This window comes from Cetorhinus maximus, chromosome 3 (genome assembly GCF_964194155.1).
Source record: "Cetorhinus maximus chromosome 3, sCetMax3.hap1.1, whole genome shotgun sequence".
Lineage (NCBI taxonomy): Eukaryota > Metazoa > Chordata > Chondrichthyes > Lamniformes > Cetorhinidae > Cetorhinus > Cetorhinus maximus.
In genome coordinates this window covers 134,144,491-134,169,574 of record NC_135881.1, presented here as the reverse complement: position 1 = coordinate 134,169,574, position 25,084 = coordinate 134,144,491, and the positions used below count along the sequence as shown (strand labels likewise).

Below are 25,084 nucleotides of genomic sequence, written 5' to 3'. Positions count from 1 at the left end.
GGCTCACCATAACCCATCCCTACTGACTGCAGTTGCAGCTAATGCCTCATCAGATGGTGGGGTTTCCCTGTTGATACTGGCTGCCCTGCAGCCATATAACACTTCAAGGACTGTTAATTGGCTGGAGACAGAACTTGCACCCCACTTTCAGGAGGAAGTCCTGCCTCAGCGAGCTGCCAATCAGTCTGATGGCCAGCAATTCTTTAGTCCCAACAGTGCCAGTAGCAGCAGTGGACGAGACTGGGACTGCAAGCAGTCCCCAGATTCAAAGTCCCGGAGTCCAGGACCAGGTAAGCGCATGTGGTCTCATAGCAGTGAGGGTGATAAGAGGGTCTTGATGGCGAGGTCAGGAGCACCCACCGGGGTGAGAGGGCAGACCCTGTGTCGGGGGAAGCACCCTGATGTGGATATGTGGCCATTAAGGAAGGTGACCCCTGCCCCTTCCCACCCGAGGCCTGAGCACAGTGACTTGCTGGACAACTAGAATTTTGTGAGTGATCCTAAGCAACAAGCAGTACTACTTGGCAGCCTATTAATCACCTGGTAAGGAGCCTTTTGTCAGTTTTGGCTTCCCACATTATGTTCTAAGGAGAAACTGAGGAAACAGTATTTGGCGCAAAATGCTATCTTGGCAGTGGAAGTATTCTTCTCCCAAGTGATTCCATCACTGGAGGTTGGCTCTATGAATTTTGTCCTGCTCTCTTTCAGGAGTTGTGTAATTCTTTCTGCCTTCATTTCAGTTTCACATTTGGAATTCTTCACTCCGAGGTATCTAGTGATCCCACATGATATTATGAACTGTCGATTACTTGGTATAACACTAATGCCAAAGCTGATTAGGCATTGCACTCATGGACCAAGATTTTCTGTGCCCACTGGCGTTGGGTGTGTTTGGTGGTGTGAGCAGACATTGAGAAGACCAAAAATCAGTTTCATGACGTCGTGAAACCAGTTTGCGATTGTCCGCTCAGCCCATCGACGACAGGCCACATTCCACCCCATCAGACGTCGGGAACCTCATTGTAATGCATCAGCACGTCATTATATGGCCAGCCCACTGGACTCATCCCCCATGCTGGATCGTCTGCCCAACGACGTGTTTCACAATGGCATATATAAGGCATGCACTTGGCAGGCAGCACTGCGCACAGGACTTTAAGATTTGTTTGTCTACCGTGCTTCAATCAGCACTCACAATCATCAGCACCAGGTTTGACAGACAGCACATCACTTTTAGGAGGGCTCACGGGCAGGTCTCTACCTACCAGATCAGCCATATGTGGGTGGCTTTTCAATGGCTCCAGGGGAAGGTCTTGCTTAGGGAAGGGGGAGAAGTGGCCTCAGGCAAGGGAAGAGGCTGCAGGACACTGGCTGTACTGGCAAAGGAGGGTATCCCAGGGTGTGTAGGGGGGCACAAGTTGATCTGTGCAAGTGACCTCAAAATGGTGAGGGCTGAGGAGGCAGCCTCCAGAGGAGACGAGGTCAGGTGGACATGTGAGGGTATATGTGTGAGAATGGGTGATGGTGTCCCTTAAGCTGGCAGTGAGTGAGATGCCAGTGAATGTGTGATGGGCTTAAGTGAGTGACTTTAGAGTGATGAGATGGTTGCCATACCCTGGCGGCAAGGATGAGGTCATTCATCCATTGGATGGCCAACCTCTCCTGTGCACTACTGGCACTGATCCCCATTGCTCTCCACTGCCATCGCCTACCAAGCTGGAGTGGTAATGTAGCTGCCCTTCCTGCAGCCAGAGCGAGGGTAGAGGACATCACAGCGGGCCTCCACAGCGTCCAAAAAGCGCTTGAGGGCTGCAGTCGTCTTGCCTTTCGGGGCCATATCTTCTTTACAGCAGTCCTGAGCTGGAAGCACTGAGCGCAGCTGTACTTTAAATGTGGCGCCTGACATGATGAAGCAGCGAGGTGACGGTGTGGCAGGCGAAACAGAGTCTGCCCGCCATGGAAATAGCGTGTATCCCAGGAATGCATAATTAATGTTGCAGGTTTAGGACGAGACGGCGTGAAAAGCTGCCATTGCGGTCGGTGGGTAAAGCGTCACTTTTCCTGCCCAATACTGCACTTAGTGCAAATCTGGGACGATTCCGCCAATGGTATGACAGGATAGATCATTTGAGATGAACAGAAAGGATACGGAGGATCTATTAGGATGCAGTAGCCAGGTGGTTATTATGGTAGTGGACTAGCAGCCCAGAAGTCAAGTTCAAATCCTGCCTTGGGAATTTATTGCAATTTCCCAACTATTAAATAATATCCTTTAAGGAAGGGAACCTGTCACCGGGCCCAGTCTAGCCCCACACTACACTGATATGATTAATTCTTAATGCCCTCAGGGCAACTAGAGATAGGAAATAAATATTGCCTTGCCATTCCAAGAACATTTTTTTAAATCTGCAGCTTCAATGTGCACGATGGGGACAGGGCAGGGGTAAATACTAATTTAAACCAATCTTAATCTTGCTTAGTAGTAATATCTTTAATAGGGTATAGTTTTCCCTTTTTCTCTCCGCCTCCCCTACCCATCACATCCTAGCTCATAAGCTACCTGAAAAATGATTTCTCATTCTGTTAATTTTTAAAATTTCAAGAAACAGTTTAAAATTGCAAATGTACTTTCCATGTACATTAGGGCTGTACAACTGTTAATAATAATGAGTGCGTTATAATACTTGTTTTGCATAACTGTCATGGGAATGATGTCTTTGTAGTAAACTGCCACCTGTGATAGACAGTCAACCTTACGTGACGCAGTGTAAACAGATGGAGAACATCTTTGTTTACCAACATTGAATCTTTAATGTGTTGTAGCTTTAACATAGAACAGATTTGAATCATCTTTTTCCCAAAAGAATCTTATATCTGCAAGTATTGTTAGTGTTATCACTGGGAAATGAATATAAAACTAACCCAGACAGATGGCATGAGATTCATCCCTGGTCTATCATTGTAGGAAGTCTCATGAATAGACTTTTATTTATATCTAATAAACCAAAGCTGCTTGCCCTCAATCCTAATGAACTCCTTCCAATGATAAGAGATGAAGGCTATAACCTGTACTCATTATGCAAAAAAAATAGAAAAGTCTCTACAGACTTTAACTCTTTCTTTGATGGTGTGACGGGCATTTTAGTAAGAAATGGATGCCATGGAAGGGGTTTTCCTAAGGCTGGTTAAAGGGCATGTTCTTAAACAGAGTTACAAATTTTGTTATACTTGTGTGTATATACCTGAGCGTGCATAATGCTGACACTGGATGCAAAACTGTTAAATATTCTCAATACCAATGAGCACAAATATTCAACTGAAAAAAAAGTGGAGAGAAGATGATAAAATGGAATTGATAATAGTGTAGTGCTCTTGATGTATTTTGAAAAGAAGACAACAATACTTTTGCATAATGAATATAGTTGTTGTGGTTATTTTACTGAAACAGCTGTTTCTTTCACTTTTGATGCATTGTTGTCAATTGTAAACTTGTCTTTAGACATTTGCCACGGTTCAATTTATTGGCAATGACTGAAGGTGGAAACGTTTCCTTTGTGACTGATGAGTTGAATGTGCATTAACCATTTTTATTCTTACCCTAATAGCGCTGACAAGTACTGACAAATGCATGCCAATAATCAGCATTTCATGCTGACATCAGCATTAGAGGGCCCTATTAATTTTTTAATTCATTCATGGATTGTGAGCATCAAAGGCAAGGCCAGTGTTTATTGCCCATCCTAATTGAACTGCTGCAGTCCATGTCGTGTTGGTACAGTCACAGTGCTGTTAGGGAGAGAGTTCCATAATCTTTACCCAGCAACAGTGAAGGAACGGCAACATAGTTCCAAGTCAGGATGGCGTGTGGCTTGGAGGGGAACTTGTAGGTGGTGGGTTCCCATGTATCAGCTGCCCTTGTTCTTCTAGGTGGCAGAGGTTGCGGGTTTGGAAGGTGCTGTCACAGGGACTTCTGTTATGAAGATAAATTGACAAAGCTGAGGCTGTTCTCTTTAGAGAAGGGAGATTGATCCAAGGTGTTCTAAACGGTGAGGGGTCAAGACAGAGTAGATAGGGAGAAATTGTTCCCATTGGCAGAAGAGTTCAGAGGACACCGATGTAACGGCAATTAGGGATGGGCAACAAATGCTGGCCTAGCCAGCAATCCCCACATCCCATGAATGAAATTTTTAAAAACAGAGGCAATATGAGGAAAAATGTTTTAGATAGTGAGTGGTTAGGATCTGTAATGCTCTGCCTGAGAGTGCCATGGAGGCAGCCACAATCGTGGCTTTCAAAAGGTAATTGGATAATTACCTGAAGTGAAAAAATTTGCAGGGAGGATTGGGACTCACTAAGTAGCTCTTACAGAGAGCCTGCAGAAACATGATGGGCCAAATGGCCTCTTTTTCTGCTGTATCCATTCTATGATACTATGAAAGGAACCCAGCCATTGCATACTCTAAGCAAGTTTCTGCCTACAGTGTGGCAGATGGAACCCCTTCCATTCATTAGAGGACCTGACTATGACTATTGGGGGCAAAATGGATGATGATGGGGAAAGTAAATGGAAACGAAGGGAAGAGAGAACATAGAAATGAAGGGGAGAGCGAAATATATAACAATGAAGAGAAAAGGGATATGGTTACAGTGAAGAGAGATGGAAATGTATGGCATTGAAAAAGACGAGGAAGGGGCAAAAGATTGGACTGCAAAAGCAGAGTGGCAGCATGAGCTGAGAGGATAGGGCAGAGAGGTCAGGGGTGGGGAGAGGGGGTAGCAGTTGATATATTGTCACCTTGAATTGGGTACAGGATACTGTGGCCTTGAATCGGGGTTGGAAGAAAGTTGCCAGTTTTAACTGGATTGGAAGGAGCATGGAATGCCGTATTGAATTAAGGGCAGAGGAGGAAAAGAGTATCAGTTTCAACAGGGCTGGTAAAATTGCTGAACTTGAATTGCAGAGAGAAGATTGCTGGTATGAACTATGGAAGTTGGATTAAGAGAGTGTGTTTCTGTGAATGAGTTGATCTTAGATGTGGGAAAGTGACTACTGTGGCAGCATTTGGAGAAGTGAAAGCAAAATACTGCGGGTGCTGGAGATCTGAAATAAAAACAGAAAACCTATCCCCAACTTTCTATTTTGCTGGACCTGCCCCTCGCCCCTGATGGAAGGAAATCTGTTCTTGATTTTTCACCTTGTCAGCTGTATCAAAGCTGTATCCTTGTGCTAGTTTTCTGGATTGCCATGTTGCAGTTATCCTGGAAAGGTAGCAGGCTCTTTTATTGTATGTTTCATTTTCACTGTTGTCCAAAGAGTATTAAGGAAATTGATTTAAATATTGTTTGACCTTGAACCATATCAACAAGCTAATACAATGGGCTGGATATGGGTGCAGGCATGATTTGAAAATTGTGCTCCTGGATAGCGCCAGTGGATCCCACTGCCTATTGGAAACTTGGCAATTTTCAAAGGGCCTAGATGGGGAGGGGACAGGAAACTCACTCTCCACCAATTAACAGCCCCTTGAAGAACTTGTCAAGGGGCCTGCCCTGAATAGAATGGGATTTTTAATCCTTTTTGTGCACGAAGCTGAACACAGTGGTGCCCATTAGTGTGCAGCTGTTGGGGATCACCACAGGACAAAAGAAAGTTTGCTTCTATCTGTTTTTTTGGACCTCAACTTGGTGCCCATGGCCACTTTGCACCATGTTTATCTTTCTGGTCCTTTCATGAGCTGCCCGTTCTCCTTGACAAGGCAGTAGTAGGCCCCAACTTGGCTGGTACCAGGCAGGTGCTCGGTGCCTCTGATAGGGCACTGAGTTCACCTCCTGCCCTATTAACATTTACATTTACAAAATAGAGTTGTGAGAATGACGCAGTTCAGGTGTGGGGTGGGGAACCAGAATACATCTGGGTGTCAAGGTCCCTACCCCACTTTGAAAATCAGGTCCAAAATATTCACTTGTATGACTTTCTGTTTATTTTTGGTAATGCAGTATTTATTTTTATAAATTTGAAACACTTGTGAATGTATATGATTGCATTGTACACTGTCGAAAGATACTCATAATTTCTCTAACAGTGACCAAATGTTCCCAACTAATATTGTCAGGTTGTGGCCCAGAATTTTACTGACTTGGCTAAGAAACAGTTTGAAGCGCAGTAGGTTGGACAGAGCAAACAGGCTACAATTCCCAGTCCTGCTTTCTTGCCAAGAATCCCTGCTGGAGGGATTCACGTGTGAATCACACGTGTGAATGTCAGGCAAGGACAGAATTCAGCTGAGCTCCAATGCCACCAATATTAGGTGCCTTTTCTCCTGTCTGCTCCTGCATGAGTCCAGCGGTTAATCTGCCGGACAAATCTCATGCCTCTTCTTTGTGCCACTCCATTGTTTGTGATCTGCGTGGCCAAAACTCTACTGCAGGTGAGACTTCTTGCTATTTTCTACCTACAGTATGCACGCACATTCAACATTAAGCTCATATGCAGTCCAGCAGGAACTACTGATCATATATTTTATCCTTCCTGATGGCAACATTGAGGCCACTTGTAACACCCCTAAGTAAAATTAGCTAATTCTGCAGAGTGAAAATGGGACTTTACCTAGTATATGTGGTTCAGCGCCATATCAGGTAGTACATTTAGTAAGCTAGTCGGAGAGGCCTGAAAAGTGCAGGCTTATAAGCTGCAGCTAAGTGGGCCTGTAGAGTTGATAGTTATTTTTGAAAATTGCTGTAACATTATCCTTGAAAAATACTGTTGTTGCTCTTTGGCAGCATATTGCTACCTTGGAGCAGCCTGGGCAGGTTTGCAGCACCTCTGGTGCTCATCAGGAAGTTTGTTGTTGACAGATGTCTCATATGGCTGGAACAGGACATGCACATCCTGGGAGCAAGACTCACATCTCCCAATAGTCCAGCTAACTGTCATTCACAATGCCCACATTATGCCACTGTTGAACAGTAATGGCTTATTATAATTCAGAATATACTGAATAGTATAGTGCTTGTCCTCCTGTAATTTGCCAGAAATGAAGTGCTGGCACATTTGAGCTTGTAGCTCTAACAAGTGATCAGATGAATTGAAGCAACACAACTCTTGCCACAGCTCTTTAACCATTCTTGGGACATGATTTTTATTAGTATTTACCCTAGATTTTATCCCAGCAGAACATTTACACTGCAGTAAAGCTGTAAAAGAACAGTTTGTAGTTTAATATATTAGTAAAAAGAATAATTGAAGCAGCTACTTTAGAAATTAAATAAACTAAAATGTAGCTTATTACATGGAACATCATTTATTTGTCTCTAATTTAGTTCTAGTTTGGATTAAATATAAAAAAAATACTGCAAATGAAAAAACTGTATAAGAAATGATATGTAAAAAGGACATTTTATAAGTCATTCACTAACCAATGGTATACTTATAGTGGTGTAAAAATAAACCACATAGTTGAGGAGGGTGATCTTCCAAATGACTTGCATCTGATAGATGGAGGAGCTCGGAGCAGCAGAGGCCCAGACATTCCCAGATTAGCTCTCCTGTTTTTCCAGGCCTCACTGAGGAAAGTTGTTTTTAAATTTACCTTAGTGGGCTTTGGCTTCCTGGTTCACCTGGCGGGGCACCTGCAGCACGCACCTACTCGGGAACGACTTGAAATATTATTGGGGTCCCATCTTTGTCATGGAGCCCCAACGGTTCATTAATCTAGTTCCCGCTGGAGTTTTGCAGGTGCCTCGTCCGCTGCCAAAACTAACGCCTCTGGAGAAGGTGCAAAGAAAGATTTACTAGACTGATACTAGAACTGGGAGTTTATAAATATCAGGAAAAAATTGAACAGGCTGGGACTCGTATCCCGAGAAAAACAAAGACTGAGGGATGATCAAATAGAGATCTTTAAAATTATGAAAGGTTTGATAGGGTAAACGTAGAGTATGTTTCCACCTGTGTGGAAGACCAGAACTAGAGGTCATCAGTATAAGATGGTCACTAATAAATCCATTAGGAATATCAGAAGACACTTCTTTACCAATAGAGTGGTTAGAATGTGGAACTTGCTACTACAAGGAGTAGTTGGGGCAACTGGCATAGATGCATTCAAGGGGAAGCCAAATAGACAAGTGAGTGAGAAAGGAATGGAAGAATATGTTGTTGGGTTAAAATGAAGAAAGGTGAGGGGAGGCGTATCTAGAGCATTAACACTAGCATAGATTTTAAGTCTGTTTCTGCAAATACTATATAATACTATAATAAAATCAGCAATGCAGGAAATGGTGCCGCTCCATTTTAATTGTTCCCCGATCTGTTTCCACTGAATGGGGATGGTTAAAATCGTTGTGTGTATATTTTATCTCCCTGACATGGCTGACTAGATAACAACAGGTTCTCCTGCTGGCAATTATTGAATTGAATATGTGAATATGTTGCCAATAATGGCATGCTACCAAGAATCTAACTTCTCTTACTGGTAATGTATTGGTAGTGCAGATCTGTCCCTGCAAGTTGGAAGATGGGAAGTATTGTTGGCACAGAGATTTTATTTTATCTCTGCCCCGGTATAACTAGGAGTGGTGATGAGTTCAATTAATGGCTCGTCCATTCTCTCGCATGATACCTTTAATTTGTACATGGGCATATGCTGTTTGCATGGTTAAGCACCTTGGGACTTTTTCTGTCTACATTAAAAGCGAATTATATTTGCAAGTTGTTGTGAAGTCCTGACTTCAGGGAGACAGGAAAGGACTCCAGTGCAAACATGGAACCTATTACATCTGGAGATAAAAAGAAAGCAGAAAGTTTCTGGCTGTCCACCCAGGGAAAATCTACTCAGAGTTATAGCCAATCTCGCAGGTGGGAAAGTTGGAAAGCGTATGGCAATGTGAAATGTGTTTTTAGTTTCAAAAAGTTACTGTCTAAGTAGAAACTTAATTAATTTGGTGATGCCATTGTGCACACCTTAGTGTGGAGTTAAGCAGCTGAATGCTCCCTGTGACTTTTCAAAGTTTCAGACTGCACAAGAAAACCTGAACAATCCTCTAACTTTACAAGAATAATGCTGCCCAATTGTCAGGATTGGCTTTAATTCTTTTTATTAATTACCATAATATTATTTCCTTTCAGTAAGATATATTGGGATCAAATTTGACTTTTGGGTGACCCTTGGCTGGGCATCCATTTCAAAGAGGCCCCTGCCTCATTTAAATTTGGAAGGAAAGTTGCAGAGTGTCAACCAGCCAACTTGATGCAGCTCTGCGGATTGAGGCCTCAAGATATGATTTGGACAGCTGGCAGCATGTTATGTTATGGGGGGAGGGTTGCACTCACAGAAGGTGGGTGTCCTGGGACAGCAGACTCCATCCACATACTTCAACCATTGAAGTTTAAAATTGTATCAGGATGCTATTGATATCATCGGACCCAATTCGTATTGTGTGATGAAGCTTCTGACTGTTCCTGGTGGGAACTTTTGTTACCGATTTGAAGCTCCCAGTCAAACTGACAGCAGGTAGTATGACAGTGGAAGCAGGCAGTAAGCTCTGAACTCCAATATTGAACACAATGATCCCACCCAAAACAGGAGGTGAAAATCATAGTCCATGTGCCATGCTTGCACCTGATTGGATCAACAGTCATTCATAACAGTTCACAATTGTACAGCAAGGAACCTACCAATTAACATAGGCAAAGTGGGAGAAGGTGATCTATTCAGAATCAGCAGGCAGTGAGCAGCTAAAGTAAAACACCTAGCAAGGAGGAAATGGAAAATTAATAACATCAGTGAAAAATATATTTTTTGAAGTTCTTTCGGCCATCATCTTGCTACCTAACAAAATTAACAAGCTCATCTATACAGTTGTTTTTTCTGTGTATTAATTATCTCCAGCAGTGTTTCCTCCAGATGTTCACTGATGTCCCTCTGAGAAGGAAGTCTGCTGTCCATACCTGGCCTGGCCCACATGTGGCTCCATACCCACACAATGGGGTTGACTCTTAACTGCTCTCTGAAATGGCCTAGCAAACCATTCAGTTGTGTCAAATTGTTAAATAGAAAAGTCCAAAGAATAAAACTGGATGGACCACCAGACAACGACCTATGCACTGAATATGACAAAGGCACCTTGCAAGGACCTCCTCACAAACATCTAGAGACTTGTGCCAAAATTGGGAGAGCTATCCCACAGCTAAGCAACAGCCCGCCTTAATCATACTTTCAGAATCATACCTTATAGCCAATGCCCCAGACGCCACATTCACCATTCCTGGGTATGTCCTGTCCCACTGGGAAGACAGACTAACCAAAGGTGGCAGCACAGTGGTATACTGACGGGAGAGAATGCTCTGGGAATCCTCAACATTGACTTCAGTTCGCATGAGGTCTCATGACAGCAGGTCAAACATGGGCTATGGGCAAGAAAGCGTCCTGCTGATTACCAGCTATCACCCTCCCTCAGCTGATGAATCAGCACTCTTCCACACTGAACACCATGTGGCAGAAACACTGAGCTTAGAAAGCGCACAGAGGGATTTCAGTGTCGATCGTCAAGGTAGATCGTAAATTCATAAGAAATAGAAGCAGGAGTAGGCCATTCGACCCCTGCTGGGACCTTTCCTGAATCTAGGAAATTTTGGAAGATTACAACCAATGCATCACAATCTCTGCAGTCACTTCTTAAGACCCTAGGATGCAGGCCATCAGGTCCAGGGGACTTGTCAGCCTTTCATCCCATTAGTTTTTCCATTACTTTTTCCTCTAGTGATCGTGATTATTTTAAGCTCCCCCTTCCCTATTGCCTCTTGATTTTCTACTATTCTTGGGATTTTTTTGTCTTCTGCTATGAAGATAGATACAAAATACATGTTCAAAGTCTGCCATTTCCTTGTTTCCCATTATTAAATTCCCGGATTAATTCTCTAAGGGACCAACAATTCTCTTCACTACTCTTTTCTCCTTTTCATATACTACTAGAAGCCTTTACTGCCTGTTTTTCTCTTTTGTTTGTTTCCCCTCTCAATCTAATTTTTCCTTTTTTTATGTCATCCTTTGCTTGTTTTTTAAAAAAAATACCCAATCTTCTGGTTTACCATTAATCCTTGCAGCATTGTACACTGTTTCTTTCAATTTGATACCATCCTTTCATAACTTCCTTAGTTAGCCACAGATGGTACACCCTTCACATGGACTTTTTCTTTCGCAGTTGAATATAACTGTTGAGAGTTATGCACTATCTCCTTAAACATCTGCCACTGCTTCTCTATTTTCTTACTCTTCAGCTTATTTTCCCATTCCGCTTTAGCCAACCCTGTCTTTATGTCTTTATAATTGCCTTTATTTAAGTTTAAGACCTGTTCCTCACCAATTTATCTGTCCCAGATTCATCTGTCTATGGCAGTATTGGTAGAAATGACCACCACACAGTCCTTGTGGAGACAAGTCCCATCTTCACACTAAGAACACCATCATGCTGTGTGACACTACAACTGTGCTAAATGGAATAGATTCAAAACAGGTCCAGCAGCTCAAAACTGGGTATCCATGAAGCGCTATAGGCTGTCAGCTCTGCTGAACAGGACATGTCTTTTGTGTGCCTGGCACCAGACTCCTGCATCCCGAAGCAACTGTTCTACTCTGAAATCTGGTCACATGAGGAGACTCCTAGAAGGACAGCACAAATGCGTTAGGGATATCCTCAAAGCATCCCCGAAGAGATCAAACATCCCTACCGATTCATGGGAGTCCCTGACTTGTCACCGACCAAAATGGAGAAGCTTCATTCAGGAAAGCACTGAACACATTGAGAGACTTTGTCGGGAGCACGCACAAGAGAAGTCAAAGCATCGGACAGAGAGAACACACAAACTTCCAAGCACCTCATCTAACCAACCCTTCAAGCACCACCTGCCCCGCATATGACAGAGTCTGCATATTGTGCATTCGACTTATCAACCATCTCAGAACCCATCGAACCAGATTGGAAGTAAGTCATCCTCTATGACTGCCTAAGAAGAAGAAAATGTACCATCAGCAGCAACAAAGGTGTACTTTTCCAGAATCTGTAGAATATTCCTCACTTCACCATTACCATCAAGCTAAAGGAGCAACCCAGTTCAAGGAAGACTGTAAGAGAGCATGCTAGGAGCAGCACTAGGTATACCTAAAAATGAGGTGCCAGCCTGGTGAAACTACAACACAGGACAGCAAGCATGCCAAACAGCAGAAGTAAAATGCTTTCTATAGAACTAAGCATTCTCACAACTGACGCATCAGATCATAACTCCACAGTCTCCGACATCCAGTTATGAATGGTGGTGGGCAATTTAAAAAGTAACTGGAGGTGAAGACACGGTGAACATCCAAAACTGAACAATGGCAGAGCCCAGTACGTCAGTGTAAAAGACAAAGCTGAAGCATTTGCAACCATCTTCTGCCAGAAGTGCCAAGTGGATAATTCATCTTGGCCTTCTTAGATTGCAGAATCACAAGATGCCAGTCTAAACCAATTCGATTTGTTCCGCGTGATAGCAAGAAATAGTTGTGCATCCTGGTTACAGTAAATGCTGTGGGCCCTGACAACACCTCAGCTGTAGTACTGATGACTTGTGATCCAGAACTACTCGTGCCCCTAGCAAAGCTTTTCCAGTACACCAACAACATTGTTGAGTAGCTGCCAAAGCGGAAAATTGCCCCCAAAAGCAGGACAAATCCAATCTGGCCAATTACCACCCCATCAGTCTACTCTCAATCATCAGCAAAGTGAATGGAAGGTTTGTTGACAGTGCTATTAAATGTCACTTACTCACCTGCTCACCAATGCTTAGTTTGGGTTCCACAAGACACACTCAGGTCCAGACTTTATTACAATCTTGGTCCAAAAATGAACAAAAGATTTGAATTTCCAGACTGAGTGTGACTGCCCTTGACATCAAGGCAGCATTTGACTGAGTGTAGCATCAAGAATCCCTAGTAAAATTGAAGTTAGGAAAAACTCACCTAATTGGAGTCATACCTAGTGCAAAGGAAAATGGTTGTAGTTGTTGGAGACCAATCATCTCAGCCCCAGGACATCGGTGCAGGGGTTCCTCAGGGTAGTGTCCTCGGCCCAACTAAGTCAACTACTTTTTCACTGATCTTCATAAGGTGAGAAGTTAGAATGTTCACTGATGATTGCACATTGATCAGTCCCATTCATAATTCCTCAGATAATGAAGTAGTCTGTGCCCGCATGCAGCAAGACCTGGACAACAGTCAGGCTTGGGCTGCTAAGTGGCAACTAACATTCAGGTCACAAGTGCCAGGCATTGCGATCTCCAACAAGAGAAAACCTTACCATTTCTCCTTGACATCCTACAGCATTATCATCGCTGAATCCCCCACCATCGATATTGTGACATTACTATTGACCAGAAACATAATGTACCAGCCACATAAATACTCTGACTACAAGAGAAGGTCAGAGGCTGAGAATTCCTCAGTGAGTAACTCATCCCCTGACTCCCCAAAGCCTGTCCAGCATCTACAAGGCACAATTCAGGAGTGTGATGGAATACTCCCCATTACCTGGATGGGTGCAACTCCAACAACACTCAAGAAGCTCAACACCATCCATGTCAAAGCAGCCCACTTGATGAGTACTCCACTACCTTAAAACATTCACACCACCATTGGTGCACGGTGGCAGCAGTGTGTACCTTATACAAGATACACTGCAGGAAATCGCCAAAGCTCCTTCAACAGCACAACCAAACCTACAATCTCTACCATTTAGAAGGAAAGCAGACACATTGGGAGTACTACCACCTGCAAGTCCCTCTCCAAATCACACACCATCCTGACTTGGAGCTATATTGCCATTCCTTCCAATGCTGTTGGGTCAAATTGCTGGAATTCCCTCTCGTTCATCACTCTGGGTGTACCTACACCACATGGATTGCAGCAGTTCAAGAAGGCAGTTCGCCACCACTTTATCAGAGGCAATTAGAGATGGACAATAAATACTGACCTTGCCATGAAAGGTAAAAGAGGCAAGATCTTCCTTCTGACACCAGGGATTTACGCTGATGCAGTTTTCCACAGCTGTCACTCTGTCAAACTGAGTGAAGAAGCTCAAGAAGATGGCAAACTACACATCCCAGAATCCACTATGTCACTCAGTGGACTAGTAATATTAAGAATACAGGACAACACAAATCCAGGTGATATTGAGTCAATACAAAGCATTAATGTTGCCACACTTGGAATACTGTGTACAATATTGGTTACCACTTTTAGCAATCTTATCCAGACATTGGGTAAGGACATCCAAACTGTTAGCTAGTTTAGGCATCTGAGCTTTGAGGTTGATGAGCCTGGTATTAACTGGAGAGGAGAAGAGTCGGATGTTAAATAAATATTCAAGACTTTTAAATAAATAGATAAATGAATCCTGGTAATAAATTCCCGATTGCCATAAACTTTAGAACTGTGGAAGGCTGGCTCAGGCTGAGAAAAAGGAATTTGCATAGGCAGTTTAGGTCTAATTACTTTATGGAGAGGGTGTTAGACATGGAGAAAAGGTTGCTCAGGAAGGCAATGCGGACAGATAATGTAAGAAAATTTACAGGAGAATTGGATATATAAGTTGTGAATGATTGAGGATCATGAGATTTTGGATGGATCGTAGAGTCTTTTCTGGACCTGTTCTTTCTTAAATTTCCATCCATGTTCCTAAAGCTTTCCAAGTCTAATGTAAGCTGATGGGTTGGCTGGTACATTAGTACCCTAAGATGCCCTGGGACACAAGAATTCCAATGTACAAAGTTTCCAGCCCTGGTTCTCCTTACATCAGTGGCGTTGAAAGGAATGGGCATTAGCTCAACTCAGCAAGCCTGTCTGGAGGCTTCAGCACAATATCAAAAACAAATGTAACTGGGTCCTGTTCCAGCTGACTGCTGACTAATTTTAGAGCAGCAGTTCACCATTAAGGCTACATTTTTGGGACCTATGTGTTTTATGGCCTGTTGAAATCAAAATGTTTTTTATGAAATGACTTGATTTCCTTTTTGTTTTTAAACATGTCTCCCCATCTCTCTCTCTCTCTCTCAGGTAGTGAATATGATGAAGAAGAGGTAGACTATGAAGAATCAGACAGTGATGAATCTTGGACCACAGAAAGTGCAATTAGTTCAGAAGCTATTCTGAGTTCCATGTGCATGAATGGAGGAGAAGAAAAACCTTTTGCCTGTCCTGTTCCTGGATGTAAAAAGAGATATAAGGTACATTGAATGATAAGCAATACAGATAAATAATCTGTTGAACAATGATTGAATTTCAGTTATATAATATCAATATACTGGGTATCATCACAGGAAAAATGTTTTTTTTTATGGATTTATTAGGACTGTTAAGCAGTCTACTTCACCAGATTAAATTGCTACAACAACAACAATGGGTTGATTTTCATAGAGTCAGAGAGGCTCCATGGAGATTTAGAACTGGCGGCTGGGACCTGATTCCAAGATTCCCAACCTGATTTCCTGGAGCCCCCAATTTTCACGAGTGTAGCTTAAGAGTGTGGGCTGGATCAGGTGGTGAACCCGTACCCTGTACACCTGACCTGGCCATCTCCATTGTGGGGATAGGCATGTACTAGCCTCTGCAATTTTCTTGGAATAAGGTCGTCCACCCCCCACCCAGGGGCCTTCATACCCTCCATGCCATGCTGTGCTCCTCCACTTATCCCCATGGTCCCTCACACTATCCATGTCAAGCTGTGCCCCTCCAGCCACTCCCCATGGCCCCTCATTTCCTCCATGCCAAGATATGGCACTTCCATGCCCATTCACCCACTTGACACCCCAGAACCAATGAACCCTATAGTAACAATAGTATGTGAAAAAGCTTTTAGAAAAAAATAGTCACTCATTCATAACTTTCTACTTTAAAAAAACTCTCTTCACTACAGCCTATAAAAGTGTCAATCATCCAGACTCTTTAAAGTATCAATAGCTGAAACTGCAAGCATTCGAAACCTCTTTAACTTGTATAAATAAACGTCGTGCAATTGACAAAATAGATCAGGGAGCAAGATCTGTCGATCAAGCAATGTTTTCCCTGCGGTGCAGCTGTTTCAACTGTCTAACGGATGCATGGGCTCTCAGCCAAGCCTCATTATGCATTCTTGACTGCCTACTTTGGCACTTGGTAGTTCCTGTGGCTGCCTCCTACTCCATTTAGCACCCACCCTCCTGGAACAAAAATCCCATCTTTGCTGGCACTTTCTTCCAAAGTGCACGGCCCAAGCTGGGAAATTTCCCAACTCCTGCTCCCTACCTCTAGGATGAAAACCAATAAGGTTAAATTGTTTGCAGTTTAACTAGAATTTGCATCTAAAGTATATTTTTGTGATGCCTTTGGGTTGTTAAGAAAATTGAAAGTGCATTGTGTATTATGGGGAGCTTTGATTTCTTAAAATAAGCAGTTATACATACCACATCAAGCACTGGGATGTGCCCATGATTTTCCCGAACAGTTGAAGTTTATTCTCAGAAGGCTAGAAATAAGTGCAGAGCTCACCAGAAGTGTATTGTGCTATTTTTGTGCAATTTTCTATCCTAGTTCTGTTACAAATTTCTCACCTGCATTAGCTATCCTCTTGGGTTCATTGCACAACTGTCTCTTATATGCAACACTAATGTTCAGGACTTTCCCTTTACTGCCCAAGATTTACTCTTACAAATAGCATTACCCAGAGGCTATCTGAACACATCCCATTATTAAAGATTTCTCTTCTTTATAACACAATCTATCTTTGACACTAAATTCTTCACCACCTCCTCTCCCACACTCTCATAGAGATCTTCTGTCAATCCACTACCCATGCAACAATATACCAACATATCACCTTCTTTCCACCCACATGACCATGCCAATATTCATCACCGAGTGAATAGGTCACAGCAAATAAGAGCACTCTTTCTCTTATGTCTATAACCTCCTTTAATAATAAAGCCCACCATTCTACTTTTTTTTTAACAGTAAAGTCCAAAGTGAACTCAGCCAATTTACTCTTTCCTAACACCATGCTTCCCCTCTGTGGCTACACATGCCTTTCTTTCACCAATCTAGTGTTTCTCCTCAATTACACCCTGAGGATCCATAACACATGATTACATGGAATTACATTGGCTCTACAGCATAAAGACAGGCCATTTGGCCCAACCAGTCAATGCTGGTGTTTATGCTCCACTCAAGCCTCCTCCCACCTTTTCTCATCTAAATCTACCATCTTCTCCCTCAAACACTTGTCTAGCTTCCCCTTAAGTGCATCTATACTAATCACTTCAACTCATCCCTATGGTAGGAAGTTCCACATTTTCATGACTCTTTGGGTAAATAAGTTTCTTCTGAATTCCCTGTTGGATTTAGTGGGGACTAACTCATATTGATGGCCTCTAGATATGCTGTTCCCCACAAGAGGAAACATTGTCTCTGTATCCACTCTATCTAAACTTTTCATAATTTTAAGGAGCTCTATTAGGTCACCCTTCTTTGCTCAGGAGAAATGAGTCTCAACCTGTCAATTCTTTCCTGACATGTATACCCACAGATTTCTGGTATCATCCTTGTAAATTGTCCTTGCACCCTCTTCGTTGTCTTCGTATTCTTTTTATAATATGGCAACCAGAACTGCACACAATGTTCTTAAGTGTGGTCTTCCAAGATTCGATGTAGGTTCAGCATGAATTCCCTGCTTTTCAAAACAAAAACAAAAATACCTGGAAAAATTCAGCAGGTCTGGCAGCATCTGTGGAGAGGAGCACAGTTAACGTTTCGAGTCCGCATAACTCTTCGACAGTTCTGTTGAAGAGTCATGCGGACTCGAAACGTTAACTGTGCTCCTCTCCACAGATGCTGCCAGACCTGCTGAGTTTTTCCAGGTATTTTTGTTTTTGTTTTGGATTTCCAGCATCCGCAGTTTTTTGCTTTTATCCCTGTTTTTCAATTCTGTCCCTTTAGAAATAAAGTCTAACGCTTGGTTTGTTCTTTTTATGGCCTTGCAAACCAGTGGTACAACTTCGAATGATAGATGTATTTGTATTCCGAGATCCCTTTGTTTCTACAACCCACCTAGATTTTCACCTTTGAAGAGATAAGTAATCTCCCTTTCTTCCCTATCAAAATGTACGACCTCACAATTATCTGTGTTGAACAGCTGCGATTGGCTGCCCATGCAGCAGTGACCAAGTGTCATTTCTGCATCTCTGCAACTTGTGACTAGTGTCACCTCCCACAATACACTGGCATGGTGCTCTGAGCCAGATGCCTGCCCTGTGTTACTATTCTGAGAGACAGCAATATCAGACAGTGAATGCCAGCCAGTGCCATTCCCTGAGTGCTGGATCTGTGCCTCCACAAGATGGTTGATCGCATAGCTAACAGATCCTGAAAGTTCTGAGAGATGGCAGCATGCACCTCAGTCATCAAGATTTGGAAACCATTATGCAGTGTGCTGTATATTCTACCTTCTACTGTCACCAGTAGTCTGTGCTTCAGTGGAGGTGGAAGCATCTGGCTGCTTTCTAGATGGGGATTTGCTCCAGAATCTAATGAAGCAGCCACTCGCTGCATTGTTGGGTGCAGCAAAGACAGAGATTGCCTAATGTTGCCATATTCTGTGCAATGGTTTTGGCTGGAATTCATTTGTCTGATACTGCTGTCTCAGAATAGTAACACCAGATAACTAAGGATGGCAGGAAGCACTTGAAGCTGGAGGCCCAATAAGAGGACCTCCAGCATGAAAGCAGCAGCAGGATGCCATGGTAGGTTAGAGAGAAAGATGATGCCCCAAAATGGAGGTACCCTCTCCCCATCTTTTCCAAATTTAAAATAAAAATGGATTCAGAACCGGGCCACCACTGCAGAGAGGGTGCCCCTCCATGGGGTGGCCTGCAGTTGCTGCTGAACCCAGACAGGCAGGGTGGACTCTAAGCCTGCCTGGATTGCTGAGCCACCAGTATCTCACTAGGAGACTGCTGCAAGGCAGCTAAACCATTCCCCAATTTCTGCCTCCCTGGGCATTTTGCCCATGTCAGGAGTGTCCGCCACTGTGTGGGGAAACAACCAGGTAAACCCTTGTGGCCTCCCAGTGGGTTCGGGGGCACCCTCCTTAATGGACACTCAATGGCACTGCTGGTGCTCCATTCCATGGCTGCCAGGCCTCCGGCTTCCTCCAACCCCACTTACCTGTTTTCGAGAGTGCCCCACTATTGAGATGCCCCCTCACCGGACTGCAGCCTCAGCAATGGTCACTGCTAGCAGTTGTACTGCTAGGCTGCCAGTCCTCTGATTGGCCCGTCAGCTCCATCCCTAATTGGACCCTGATTCCAGTGCCAGCCTCTTAATTTTCTTCCACTGGCATTATGCCATCCCAAGGTCCCACCACCAGCCGAAGCGGGATTGGCCCACTTTCAAGCCCTGCAACAGGACTTCACCACCCCTAGTAGCCTACTATACCCATTACCACTCTCCTTTGCTTTTGCATCATGAAATCTTTTGTTAGTTAATCTCCCCTGCTCCCCACCCTATCACAGATCTTCCCTTTTGTTCTTCCTGCCTCCAGCCCTCTCTACCAGCTTAAAAACTCTTACGTTTCTATCTTTTTTCGGTTCTGATGAAAGGTCATCAACCTGAAATGTTAAATCTGTTCCTCTCTCCAAATGCTGCCTGACCTACTGAGTATTCCTGGCAGTTCTTGTTTTTATTGTCACCATTTTTGATAATTATTTTGTTTGCAGAACTAGCTAGAGAGTCTAGCACCATGAATATGCTCTTTGACTTAGATCAGCAGAAAACCCATTTATGCATATTAAGTGGCCAAACAGGAGAGCTGTTGAGGAATATATCCTCCTATGTCATTTTAATTTATTGAGTTTTTTTTCTGGTAACTATATCAGATTCTTCACAACCTCAACACTCTATTCGTTGAGTTGATCTATCAATCCAAAATCCACCACATCGCAAAAACTGCTCAATTCCATGACTGTAGCATTTGTCCACCCCTGACCTGACCTCAGCCTCTCTGCCACTTATCAATGCCTTTACTATCTCCAAACTGAACTCTTCTGATGTTCCTCTGATAGGCCTCCCTATGTAAACTTCACCTTATCCAAAACTCTGCTACCAGTATTCTATTCTACACCAAGCTCCAGTTGCCTATTAACCCATGACGTCACCAACTTAATATTAGTTCTTGACCCCCAAATGCGTCAAGTTTACAATTCTCATCCTCATCTTAAAATCTCTTTATTGCCTTACCTCTCCCCATATCTGTAACCTCTACAGCACTACAAACTGGACTTGGGCCTCTTGTGCATTCATCTTCCACCCCACCCCACCATCCACCGTCCCAAATTTTCAGTCATCCTTCAGCCAACCAGGCTCCATGCTCTGAAATTCCCTCCCTAAATCCCTCTGTAAACACTGCTCCCTACCCACCTATCTCAAAGGAGCAACCCACATCTGTGACCAAGCTTTTGGTCACCCCCTTCTTTGGTTCAGCATCCTTTGTTTTCCCTTGCTCTGTTATGATGCACCTTGGGATGTTTTTCCAAATTAAAGGCATTATATAAATGTTAGTTGTTGCAGCTATAATTGTAGTAGTAATAATAGCAATACTAGTACTATGCAGATTCTTAACCTTCATATATTTAGAATCTTTCTGAGACAAGTTCCCACAGCGAGTTTTGAATACATGTTCATAGAGTACTTCATTGCAGATGAGGACTTGGAAATTTTGTGAGGTTTGTAAGCACAAACCTACATCTTTTCATTCTAAGGAATCACACATTGATGCACCCAGTATGTTATGTCACCACACTAGTAAAACAGTCAAGCTAAGGCATATAAAAGAAAAATACTGCAGATGCTGGAAATCAGAGCTCTGAAGAAGAGTCATACGGACTTGAAACATTAACTTTGTTTCTCTCTCCACAGTTGCAGCCAGACTTGCTGAGTTTTTCCAGCATTTTCTGTTTTTATTTTAAACCAAGGCATATGATGCACAGGTTAAAATTCAGTTTTTTATTCCTTCAAAAATGTCAGTTGTGTATTATCTCTCTCCCTTAGCCAACATAGTGAATGCAAACAGAAAAACTTAACTATAAGAAACACAAATGGTATCAGCTAAATTGGGTTTTACAAAATATAATTATCCAGCACCACATTAACTTGGATAGAATAACTGTCAACTGCAGCAGCTGGCACAAAGCGCAATAAGCCTTTTAATCTTATTACTGCTAGTTCCTGCAGTTTATAACAATCCGTAACACTTAGTTAAAAATTCTGTGGTGATGATCATTATATTGTGGTCTGATTGAACAGACACAGTACAGATTGAGGCAGAAGACATGCTGGAAAGTGGGAGTATTTTAAAAGCATAATTCTTTGGTTCAGGAAGCAAACAATCCATGGCGATAGTACAGAAAGATAATTTCCCTGGAGGCTATCAAAGCATTGAGAAGAGTAGCTCTTCAATGAAACAAAAATCCTATAATTTACTACATATTGTCTGTGTTTTGTTTGACAGCTCGTCTTAAGTGCTGCTAGAACTAAATAATTCCTGGTTTGCTTGTGGAATCTCTGCCCTCATCTGAAATTCAGGAGGGCTGTCTCACTGATATCTTGCACACCATTAGTGTGTGAGCAGCCAGACTGGGGATGAATTAATGATCCATGGTGAGCTTGATGACACGGAGAAGGGTAATGATGCAGACACACGAATAAGTATTCCCCACCTCTGTCAATAGATTAGCACAAGCGAATTGGACTGAATGTTTGGCCTTGAACTGCTGAACAGAATAAAGAAGGTTCTTTAATCTCATTAAGGGACACAGGTTGAAAGTTTTAAAAACACCTGCATTGTATGTTTAAAGTTCTTAGAGAACATATATCATTTGAATTTTAAAAGTACAAGACCATAAGCTTTTGATTCAGATATTATTTGTGCTTTATAAAGTAACCTTTATCACAAAACTGAATAGAAAGAATATTGTTTCTATTATCTAAGTTACATGTTTCTATTAATTTCTGTTACCTTGGGCTGCATTTTATGTGACCCCGCCGGGTGTGTTTTCAGCAGGGGGTCTTTTAAATTAGGATGGGTGCCCACCCCAAGCTCACCCCCATAATATGGGGTGTGGGCAAGCGCTGACATCAGCCCATCCACCATATTTAAATAAATAATCAAGACCAATTGAGCTTGTTAACAAGCCAGTTCACCCCAATAATACACTGTCCACGCCATAAAACAGCTGGAAGCTGGGCGGGAGTGGACAGGACGCTTCTTTGAAAATCTGTTTCAAAAGGCGGGAAGGAAGGGGGTGCACTATCTTCGGGGGTTCCGTTTGCAAATAGAGGGCAGCCCCCCTAAGATAGTACCCCCCTTTCTTCCTACCCACCTGTTCCATAAAACACACCACCCCCACCCCACCCGTCGCCCCCTTTCCTAAACTGCCTAAACCCTCCCTGCCCAAGACGTCAGACTTACCTGGCTCAGGGATCCATAGGCCTCCTCCTTAGGCCTGCTTGCAATCACGGCAGTGCCCACTAATGCGCTCTTGATGCTGCTGGGACTGATGGAACCGCTGGCCATTCAGATCGCCCGGCAGCTCCCGTGGGCGGGACTTCCTCCCCAAGGAGGGGCGAAAGCCTCACACTGTCCGAATTTAACCTGCCCTCAGTGCATTATGGTTGAGGGGTGGGCTAGCGTGGAGCAGGTCGGCTCCACACCAGCTTTGCTTCTCGGGTGGTGGGGGGGTTGCAATCCGTCCATTCCCCTGTTCTCCATAATATTCTGCCCCTTTGTCTATTGAAATAAAAGTCACGATTTTTGGCTTGGTAGCACCATGGAACCACCATGCATATCATAGAGCAGCTGTCCAAGGCTGTGGTAGTCTGCTGCATTCTCCATAATATCGACATCATGCAGGTGCAGCCATTGCCACCAGGAATCTAGAGGCCACCTCATGAGGTACAGGAAGAGGAGGAGAAAGATGGGATGCATCCTGGACTCCTTTATTTTGGATGGACTCAAGAGTGCCTGCTCAAACTCCTGTTATCACCATTGTCCACTGTTAAATCTGCCTGAGAAACTTCATCACAGCCACCATCCTACAATAAAAGCCACCAACAAAAACTTTCCCTTTAGCATCTTTATCCGCCAACACATCCAACTATACATGCAAAACAGAAATATTCACCCCGTGCACTCTCTTAGTGCCTATCTAGTGCTCCTAGGTAATGCTACCCAGTCACAATATGGCTGGTGGAAAACTGCTGACATTCACTGGGGGAGAGACTGCAAATGGCTTTGCAGGATGCTGTGGGGCATCTCTGAGTCTTGAGGGCCCAGCATGGGCAGCAGCAATCTGGGCTGGCTGGCAGAAAGGCAACAGACAGGACACTGGCAGGGTGGCAGTGCTGGGAACACAAATTTTGTTATCACGAGAGAGCATAGCAGGTTTGTACACCACAGTGCCACTGCCATTCCTAAAGGGTGGCACCTCAGCAATCTTAATAATCTGGTACAGCACAGATTACTGAACTACCGCAAGAATCTTCATGCTCCTTTAAGCACTAGTATCCACAGCCAGATGCCTGAGCCTGCATGGCAGCAAGCTTATAACCTCAGGATGAGCTTCCACCACAGCACAGTAGGATGACTTCTGCCTGTGCTGCAGTGAAAACTAAGAAATTGGCCACCATCTGCATCTTGCACTTCATGCCAAATAGCAGGGTGAGGGTGAAGTGGGTCATAAACGATAATATGTCATCATCCTGAATGGGTTTGAGAGTGCTGTCATGGAATTTGCTACCATTTCCACAGTGGAAAGGATGGGCTCCAAGCTCCACGCAATGCCCTATGCCACAGTGGAACCGAACTCCTCCATGCTCTTAATGCTGACAATATACTGGCAAGTCTGCCATTGCACAGAGCATTTTGGTGTGCATCTTCGTCAGCATTCTCTGATACACTGCCTCATCAAAGTCTTAATCTGAGTCCCTCTAGCACTACTTATCTGTGACCTCACCTTCCACTGAGCTGGCACATAAGTTATCCTTTCCCTCTGGCCTCACTGCAACTCACACTGATTCACCATATACAGATCCCAATTGCACACTCGTGTATAAAGTACACACAGTGCCAGTATCTGAACTGGTGGCTGAGAGTGTCAGATCAAGTAATGGTGCTCCTTCCTCAGAGATTGGGTGCAGCTAGCTCTCCTCTGCCTAGAGTTACTGTGGCTGACTAGGTGACAGTTCTTGGGTATCTAATTCTTAAGTAACATTCAGAACGCGAGGTCTGGGGTGAGGAAGGGGAGCTAGGTGTAAAACAAGAAGTAGATGGTCGCACCATCTGCATCTTGCACTTCATGCAGATAGCAGGATGAAGGTGAAGTGTTTAGAAGGGCCATAGGCAATAATGTATCATCATCCTGAATGCTCTCGGTGACGCCAAATGCTGTGGGTTCTGTTGCAGCCAGCCCCATGATGTGCAGCACCATCTTCTCTATCAGGCTCAGAGACTGCAGTTATATTTGCCCCCCACCATTTCGGCTTTGCTTCCTTTTATCGCAGGCAACTTTGACTTGTAAGAGAGAGGACAGAATGTCTGTGAGGGTGTTCCACCATGTTTGGGTGATATGCCTGTCAAAGCTGAATAGCTGGAGGTATGTGGAAGCAGTGGATCTGAGGCCAGCATCATTGGAAGTTGTATGAGGGTGGAGTATCTGAATGTCAGACATGAGTCCTGGGCACCATTAATTGCTGATGGGTGAGTGATGGGCATGTGGTGCTTTGAACATTCCCACTTATCTTCAGAGAGAGAAGCGGACCTGTGGGGGATGCACAGCCGGGGGAGAATAGATACAGCATGAGGAGCAAGGCCTAGTCCACTTACCTTTGGAGAGAGGCAGAGAGAGGAGCGGACCTGTGGGGGATGCACAGAGAGAAATTCAAGAACGCTGAATTTGAAAAAAAAGTAAACAGTGACATCACAGACAAGACAATGTCACATGAGGGGACATGTCTGAATAATTTTATTTTTT

The 25,084-nt window shown here is 43.6% G+C and overlaps 1 protein-coding gene across 1 annotated transcript in view; it reads left to right on the top strand.

The window, feature by feature from the left end:
- The window catches only part of jazf1b (JAZF zinc finger 1b), a 296,764-nt gene that overhangs the window by 262,850 nt on the left and 8,830 nt on the right, over positions 1-25,084 (top strand). The window contains exon 4 of the mRNA XM_078539020.1: positions 15,084-15,253. Coding sequence (XP_078395146.1) covers positions 15,084-15,253 — 170 coding nt within the window. The remainder of the gene's footprint in view (positions 1-15,083; positions 15,254-25,084) is intronic.